We start from the raw sequence: 9,645 nt of genomic DNA on the forward strand, positions 1-9,645 counted from the left end.
TGACCAGGACGACCTGACCAGGACGACCTGACCAGGGTGACCTGACCAGGGTGACCTGATCGGTGTGACTTGACCAGGATGACCTGACCAGTGTGACCTGACCAGGGTGACCTGACCCGGGTGACCTGACCCGGGTGACCTGACCAGGGTGTCCTGACCAGAGTGACCCCGCCTTTAAGTAGGTCAAAGGAACCGAGAAAAACTGTAAATCAACTGATTATCATGATTATGACTAAAGTGATTCCCAAGTTGTCTTTTCAAAGACATAAAATAAATTAAATTATGATTAACGACTTTCGATTTTCCATGAAAGTGTTTTGAAGAGAATATAAACTGTTTTGATCACCAATGTAATCAGAATAATGTGACAAAGTGTTGCAGCAGGGGGATGTTGAATCATGTGAAAGTGTCAGTAGGAGGCAGGAAATGGAAAAGAGAACTAGTCACTGAGGTTTTCAGGAAGCAAGAAAAGGTCGAGTTTATTTGAGTCACACATTTCAGACAGCAGGTCAAAGTGTTTCACACCATAAAACTAATGCATTTCAGATGATCTCAGTCTATTCAGTGGCTTCTCAGTTCAGCAGAAACTGGTGCTGCTGGATCTAATAATCACTTTTACCAGCAACGTTTGATACATAAAACCTAAACATTAAATTGGATTGATAGTAATGTGATCGTCAACGGGTGAGAGGAGGAAGTTTCTGAAAGTCCTGAACACTTTAATGAACATAAATCAACCAGTAATTGATCATTTATGCTGTTTGGATTATTTCATTCTCCAGGAAAGTAACAACAAAGTTACTATTTATCCAACAAGTTTTAGCTAAGATTATATAAATCTGTTCAGATTATGCCAAGAATCATCCTGTTTATGAAAGTTTAAATATAATTTTTCGGTTAAATAAACAAATAATATTTCTCATTAATGCAACGTTTCCTCCCGCTGCACTGTAATACAGTGGGAGGAAACAAGAGAGGTGGACAGTCAAAGTAAAGGTCAAATGTTCATCAAGCAACACAGCAAGAAGACCCAGGACTGCAGCCAATGAGGTGAGCATCAAATATTTTATTGGCTGACAGGTTATTGATTGAATCTCACATTAAAAAGGTCTAAATTCTTAAAGTCTAAAACTTGTTTATGTCTAAATTAAATCAAGCTGTTCCAGCTGCAGTCAGCATTCCCAAAACAACCGAAAACAGCTAAACTGGTGAAAATGTTTCTGTTTTATTATTAAACCATTGTCTGATTACATTTTCTGTAATTCTCCACACAGAAACCTGAGAAAAAGAGCTGGATTAGAGACCACAGAGGAGGACACACCTCCAAGCTCTTCCTGGAAACTGAGGTCTGATGACTTCTCCTTTGTTGCATTGTTTCAACACACGTCTCTGTTCCCTCCCATTCAGATCTAAAATTTTACTGCTGAGTCAAACAGTTTTCAAGCCTCATTCACTGCAGAAACACGTGATGTTTAGATCAGAGCTTTTGTTCTTAGGAGAAGAAACTCACTGAGAGCTGAAATGGAGCAGGGAGGAATTCAACTAGACCAAGGTAACTTCTCCTGTTTGGATCTACTGAAGGATCGAGTGAATATTCCCTGTGGACACAGCTACTGTATGAACTGCATTAAACACCACTGGGAAGGAGAAGATCAGAGGAGGATCCCCAGCTGCCCTCAGTGCAGGAAGGAGTTCAAACCGAGGCCTGAACTGGAGAAAAGCATCATGTTAGCTGCTTTAGTGGAGGATCTGAAGAAGACTGGACTCCAAGCTGCTCCAGCTGATCACTGCTATGCTGGACCTGAAGATGTGGCCTGTGACGTCTGTACTGGGAGGAAGAGGAAAGCTGTCAAGTCCTGTTTGGTTTGTTTGGTTTCTTACTGTGAAAATCACCTCCAACCTCATTATGATGTTCCTGGACTGAAGAAACACAAGCTGGTGGATCCCTCCAAGATGCTCCAGGAGAACATCTGCTCCCGTCATGATGAGGCGATGAAGATCTTCTGTCGTACTGATCAGCAGTGTATCTGTTATCTCTGCACTATGGAGGAACATAAAGGCCATGAAACAGTCCCAGCTGCAGCAGAAAGAGATGAGAAAAAGAAGGAGCTCCAGCTGAGTCGACAACAAATCCATCAGAGAATCCAGGACCAAGAGAAAGATGTGAAGCTGCTTCAACAGGAGGTGGAGGCCATCAATGTCTTTGCTGATAAAGCAGTGGAGGACAGTGAGAAGATCTTCACTGAGCTGATCCGTCTCCTCCAGGAAAGAAGCTCTGAGGTGAAGCAGCAGATCAGATCCCAGCAGGAAACTGAAGTGAGTCGAGTCAAAGATGTTCAGGAGAAGCTGGAGCAGGAGATCACTGAGCTGAAGAGGAAAGACGCTGAGCTGGAGCAGCTCTCACACACAGAGGATCACACCCAGTTTCTCCTCAACTACCCCTCACTGCCAGCACTCAGGGAGTCGACACACTCATCCAGCATCAACATCCGTCCTCTGAGACACTTTGAGGACGTGACAGCAGCTGTGACAGAGCTCAGGGACAAACTACAGGACGTCCTGAGAGACACATGGACAAAAATCTCACTGATGGTCACTGATGTGAATGTTCTTCTGTCAGAACCAGAACCAAAGACCAGAGATGGATTCTTAAAATTTTCACAAATAATCACTTTGGATCCAAACACCTTAAACAGATTTCTATTATTATCTGAGGGGAAGAGAAAAGTAACATTTGTGAACCATGAACAGTCTTATCCTGACCATCCAGACAGATTTGATGGTTTATGTTATCAGGTTCTGAGTACAGAGAGTCTGACTGAATGTTGCTACTGGGAGGTGGAGTGGAGAGGAGGAGGAGCTGTAGCCGTTTCATACAAGAACATCAGCAGAACAGAAAGACTGGGATCCAATGACCAATCCTGGTCGTTATATTGTGACAGAAACAGTTACACATTTCATCACAACAACATTAAAACTACATTAGCACGTCCAGTTTCCTCCAGAATAGGAGTGTACCTGGATCAGACAGCAGGTATTCTGTGTTTCTACAGCGTCTCTGAAACCATGACTCTCCTCCACAGAGTCCAGACCAGATTCACTCAGCCTCTACATGCTGCGATTAGACTTTGCTTTTCATTTTCCTGTCCTGATGGATCCTCTGCTGAGTTCATTAAACTTGAATAGTCAGCAGTGATTTCAGGTCCAGTTGGTTAAAATTTCTATTTTAGTTTCAGTTCCTTTTTTTTTTCATTGTTGTTTTGGAGAGATGACTGTTGTCATTTCTTCAGTGTCCAGATGCTATAAATGTCTTTATGAAGCTATTTTATCATCTTGTTGTTTTGTATTGTTTGTATTGTTGGAGTTTGTTTGGGTGCTGCCCCTTCCTGTTTCTGATCTGCAATGGAGGATATTACTCCACAGGAGGATTTTTATTCAGCTAACTAATTACATTTATTGCTTTGTCAGACCAAATGTTGTTGTAAACTGTGATTATCATCATCATCATCATAGGACATCAGTCATTATTTACTGGACAAATATCAGATTCTGGATCAAACTGTGTCAATAGTCGTCTTGTGGCTCTGATTTTAAGCTCTATTTCGTTTTACATAAATATCTAAATAAAGTTGACTCATTGTTTGAACATGAAATGACTGTATCTTATTTTGTATTTTGTTTGTGTTTTATTTGATTTTATTATATGTCAGTAACATTTCCAAATATCATAAGCAGTTGTGGTTTTCAGGTGAGAACAAAGTGAGTAATCAGAGTTTTTGTTACTTTAAGTTGAGATTTGTTTTCTACCTGCAGATGGCAGGAGTCCTGAACCTCCTGTGGTCCTAAAAAGACACAACAAACACTGACTGTCCTAGCTCTGTATGGACTCTCTTCCTCTTTTACTTGGAAGACAAAGCTGACAAAAGTGTGGTGCAATCCGAAAGATGGCCACCAGATGGCGCCAAATGCGACAGTGTTCCTTAGCAGAAGATATGCTGAAATTACGCAGTTTGTGTTTTTAGACTCGAATAAACATTAACATAACATGTGATCCATTATTATGAAAACCACGTACTGAACAAAGATCGACACAATATCAACTTCACACTTTGATTTATGAATTGTAAATACATTTCTTTAAAACATCTCAGGTCTGAAAGCATATAATAAAAAATACAACAATGTTTTAAAGGGTTTTTATTTTTAAGAATCAAAACATCAGTTCACATTAAACATCAAAAAATATTTATTGATACAACACACAAAAACAAAGAATGGAAAACAATAAAAAAAAATTATTTGGTTTAGAGGAGCATGTTTACTAGTAATGTGACAAACCTGTTAGTTTGCTCAATCACCGTCTCACAGTCTGTTTCGTATCTCTATACAAACTCATTAGTACTTAAAATATGAAGAATTAGTTTAAGTAATCTGAAGAAGGCCCAAATCTCCCGTGATTGTATCTAAAAATCCCACTAATCACCTTGACCAGCATCCAGTCTTTGTGTTTATTTGTTTATTTGTCTCTAGATGTCAGATTTTAGCTCAAACATAGCAGCCAATCTCAGCCTAGTAATAATCATGAAATGATGAATCAAGTTTATTTGTATTGCACAACAGCAGTTTAATAGTATCAAGGATAAAATGAACAGCTTTTCCAACTAGATGATAAACAGATCTCTAGTAGTTCTGAGGACAGTAAAGTTTCACATTTTCCATTAAATGTGGGATCAACATCCCCAACAAAGACTTGTGATTTATCAGAGTAACATTCTAACTTAACCACTAGATGGCGCCCTCCAGTTTTACTTTGACTTGTACAGTAAATGATCACCAGACAAAATAAAAATGCTTAAAATATCAGATTCTGTTAGATATCATATATACCATTTACAAAAGTCAACAAATGAACAAAACATGAATCTTACTATAAATATGGCTTTTCACTAATAACTATTAGTTCTAACAAACACCTTTTAATTCAGGTCCCAAAATGTTTAGTAAATATACATATCTACAGGGGTCTGGACATGGAAGAAAGGGTGAACTAGTGAATTCATTGCTGATCCATAAACTGAAAAACTAGACAGTAAGTGTATAAAATCATAATGAAACACACTAATCTTTGGCTATTCATGTAAGAAGAGTGTGAACGTTAAAATAAGATTCACTGACAGAAATTAAATTAAAAACCTTTTGTTGGCACAAGCTGGACATCAAGTCTGTCAACTTTTGCATGAATTAAAAATACTTTTCAAGACAAATCAGATATCAAAAGCTGATAAGGGACACTAAACTACAGTAACAGCTATGGGTATGAGATGTTCTTTTTTAACATACATGATTCTTACATCATTTTTAAAAAAAAATCTCAAAATGGCCCCAAAATGGTCTCTTTGATCTAATATGAAGGACTTCCTGTTGGGTTTAAGGCATGCAATTTTTTTTTTATCATGGTCCATAGTTCTATACATGTACCAGAATTCATACCAAGACATACAAGAGGTTGAAGAGACTTCAGCTCAGGGGGGAGGATTCATCCACTTTGGTTTGCTTGTCAATGGTTAAGTAAAGGTATTCCTTCATCTTCATCTCCTGAATTGCCATTTCTTCTGTGAAAAAACAGATTTTTTTCAGTAACACCATCTTCCTCTGATTGTTTGAAATCCTAAAGTTACATTATTATTAAGATGACTTGAGTAAAAACTGAATCTTGTCTTTCTTCAACTCCCAGTTTTAGATTTTCAAAAGAAAATCATCATCAAAAAATGAATAAAAATAAAGCAGTAGTGTTGACTTTTTCTGAAATGATTTCTGTTTCATTTGTTTCCAGATGCTTGTTGACAAAATCAGACAATCCAGAAATTGAGGATTATTCAAAAGGAAGATGGAAACATAATCTCATTAAATTGAAAATGTAATGTATAATCAGATGAGGCTTGCCAGATTAGAAAACCTTTTGAATATAACTTCTACAAATGTATAAAACATGTCTTTCATTAAGCCCTAATTTCTGTATTAATGTTTTATTGGTCTGATGTAAAGCTCAGTTTCCTATGTTCAGTGTTCATTCAACTATAAGATGGAAAAGAAAAAAAATCAAAACAAGTTATCTGGAGTTGTTCTGTTCCATATTTCTATCATTTCTCTCTTGTTCTTGTTGAGACTTGTTGTTGCTCAGGCATGGAAAAACTGAACACAACAGAAAATAGAAATCAGTGAACATTTAGCTTAACACTTTATAAAAGAGGTGACAATATTTAATTTTCCACAGCAGTTTTTCACTGGTAAAAATGTTTCATCAAAATGGGGAGTCAAAAGCAACAAATGTAAAATAAAGGCATAGATCATAATTGGTTGGTTTCTTACAACTTTGAAAGAAAATGGGTTTTTTTTCTTTTCATAAAACAAACACATTTGACCAATATATATGTATAACTGTGTGATAGCTGCATAATGTTTCTTCCACAGTGTTGAAGTTGTGGACCCTATAATGGTTCAGGTCTCTGTCGTCCTCCTCCTCTATTCAGGCGTCTCTGATCTGTTAATTCAGAGCTCAGGTCATTTACAGATGGCCTCTTCAGGGTCGCCTTCTACCTCCTGACCCCTGATGCTCTGTTGTCTTGCCTCAACTCCTCATGAACATTTGAGTTTGTTTTTGTACCTCAGCATGCGCTCACATTCACCACAAAGCATTTGCATTGCATCACTGACACAGACATTCACATTGATTTGTAGTTTCTGTTAATATTCCTGTATGGAGACTTTCAGTAATTCACCTAAAACCTGCAAAGAAAACAACTGACTTACTTCGTTCACTTTGCCAATAACAGAGACCAGCGATGATGATGATGATGATGATGATGATGACTGGTATTCCAACACCAAGACCAATATTCCTTCCTGTGACAAAGAGGAAAAGCAGGTTTGTTTGTTTTAGTAAATTATATTTTGTCCTTTGTTTGTAGGATTAAAACAAGATTCTCCTTGTGTCAATATTTACTGAACCACACAGCTGAAACCTGAACTTTATTTTTACTGTCTGTCTGACATTAAATCACACTAAACTTTGCTTTTCAGGTCATTTAGGTAGAACAAAAAAATACATCTTTAATGTTACTTTCTTTAAATTCATAAGTTTATATAGACTAATACTGATGTGCCTAGATCAGTGTTTTTCAACCACTGTACCGCGGCACACCAGTATGCCGTGAGTGATCGTCAGGTGTGCCGTGGAAATTATCCAGTTTCACCTACGGTACCGTATTTTCCAGACCATAAGCCGCTACTTTTTTCCTAAACTTTGAACCATGCGGATTGTAGCCCGGTTTTGTGACGGCTTTTCTGTGTATTTTTCTTCAACCACCAGGGGGCTCTCTAGCAGGAAGTGAATCATTAGAAGTCAAAATTGTAAATCAAAGAAGAACGTGCTAATTTTCATTTAGAACAGGGGTCCCCAAGCTACGGCCCACGGGCCGGATCCGGCCCGCCTCCTCATTTGGTCCGGCCCCCTGAACAATACCAGAGAGTGACCATTCAGTGTTTTTTTTCATATATATGTGGATTTTTCTTCAACCACCAGGGGGACTCTTGAGCAGATACGAAACTTAGTTTCCCTCAATGGAATATATACTAGTCAGTACCAGTCACCGTTTCGCTCACGGTTTTTTTCCATTTGCATTCTGGGTAAAAATCTATCTAAGTTGAGGGCTGTCGATCTGGCACTACAAGAGGGAAATAAAGCCGCTGCACTTAGGCTTGGTGTGAACAAAACCATGGTTAGTAGTGGATAGCGGAGTAATCATGTAATTGTCTTACCACTAGATGGCAGCAGGTACAGAGCATTTTACATTAAAACAAGAGAATTAGTGATGCATGAATGTGACAGGTAAACAGTGAGAGCATCGTATCTAGAAAGACTGTGACGACAGTGATGGAAAAGCAGCAGTAGTTGGAAAGAACATGGGTCCATTTCCCACAACATGTCTGTGTGAAGTGAGCTTCTCAAGCCTGGCTACTATAAAAACTAAACCAGAGAGAGACTGAGAGCTGCTGAGGAAGAGCTTTGTCTTTCTTCAATTTCTGCCAGGAAATCAGCTGTTTTCATCCAAACATTCACAGGTTTCACACTAGATGGGTAAAATATACAGATATTGACATTTTGTACATGCAAATCTTCATATTGTAACAGTGAAATCTTTCCCAAATATTATTGCTTCTTTCAGAATAAGAATTATTTTCTGTATTCTGGCTAAAAGAATGCTTGTGGATTAGTTTGTAAAACACTTTGAAGTTTTCTACAACTTCTTTAAATTTAAGTCCACAGTGTTGTGGCCCTGTTCAGGTGTATTTTTGAAGTGGACATGTTATGTGCAATTTGAAATAAGAAATTTAAAATGTGATAAAAATACATTTTTGTGTTTATTTGATTCCTATTCGAGACACTTTGATAAGAATGACTATAAATGTAATATAGGCGCCTACAGAGTATCTTTGTTTACATTTTTGGTTGGTGGTGTGCCTCGAGATTTTTTCAATTAAAACAATGTACCTTGGCTCAATAAAGGTTGAAAAACACTGATCTAGATGATGTCATAGCTGTGTATAATCTTAAAGGCTAATTCACATTTAATTTTAATGGTGACACCTATTGGAGCCAATTATGTGTATTTTTTGTTTTTTGGCCACTAGACGGGGCTGTTGGCTCCAATATATAAATCAAGAGGTGACGGGTAGCTGTCAGGTGTTGAACCCGGAAGGGCATACAAGTTTTTGACCGCTGTGACGGAATCATTGTTAAACACTGTTGCCGTGTAAGATAAATTAAATGGATATTGTTCTCAAATGTTTATCCGACCGGAACAAGTGTGGAGTTTGACTACAACAAGATCGGAATTGATGTTACCTCGATCAACAAGTACAATGTTAGCCGCTCAACGCGTCATAACAAGCAGCAACGGGTCAACGCTTAAACTAGTGCAGGGTTGAACTGGCTAGTATACTGTCAAAAACTTGCCTTTTTTGGACTCTGATGAACTCGAATGTTTTGAGCAAAGTGATGGAAATTATGTGGAGCAGACTGAGACCGTTTGGACTGTGAGGAGCTGTCGTTTGGTAGCTGGACGCTACAGACTTAAAAACAAAAACAAACAAAAAAAAAAACGATCGGATGGACGCGGTGGCAGGCAATTTGTGATTGAAAGGACATAACGCAGTGGACAAGACCGCAGCAGCGATGGATCGGATGGACGCGGTGGCGGACGGGCACTGATTGAGGAGGATCAGATCGCTGGTCACTGAAGGTCGTTGTGGATTGGATTATGAAATGTCAACAGGCGCCCAACGAGGTATGTGTAGCGCTACACCTTTGATGGCCATTACTTTCTACTGTGTGCACACATTAAAACCGATGCATTGGTAATCTAGGCGTTTAAATAATAACATTGGGCATTGCCTCTTTGCGTTTGAGGCTCATTTAATAGTTTTGCGCGTTTGGCTTTCAAGTGGACTTTGGCACTATGGAAATGGACGAAAATACAGAGACTGAACAGTTGGCTGTTGGTGGAGAATCTCAAAAACGTACAGTTAAACTAACGGAAAAGGCCTTGGCTGAAAAACTTGAAACATTACAGAAGGAAAGAAAAT

At 38.5% G+C, this 9,645-nt stretch overlaps 1 protein-coding gene across 1 annotated transcript; it reads left to right on the top strand.

Moving 5' to 3' along the window:
• Positions 1–1,504: 1,504 nt before the first annotated feature.
• LOC103129339 (tripartite motif-containing protein 16-like) lies at positions 1,505–3,219 on the top strand. The gene has a single exon (XM_007540390.2). The coding sequence runs from the start codon at positions 1,522–1,524 to the stop codon at positions 3,184–3,186; it is 1,665 nt and encodes a 554-aa protein (XP_007540452.1). The 5' UTR covers positions 1,505–1,521; the 3' UTR covers positions 3,187–3,219.
• The last annotated feature ends 6,426 nt before the right edge of the window (positions 3,220–9,645 follow it).

Source organism: Poecilia formosa, unplaced genomic scaffold (genome assembly GCF_000485575.1).
Source record: "Poecilia formosa unplaced genomic scaffold, Poecilia_formosa-5.1.2 Scaffold537, whole genome shotgun sequence".
Classification (NCBI taxonomy): domain Eukaryota; kingdom Metazoa; phylum Chordata; class Actinopteri; order Cyprinodontiformes; family Poeciliidae; genus Poecilia; species Poecilia formosa.

What these genes read in the sequence shown, in the direction of transcription:
- LOC103129339 (XM_007540390.2), top strand. Translation starts at nt 1,522, where the DNA reads ATGGAGCAGGGAGGAATTCAACTAGACCAAGGTAACTTCTCCTGTTTG.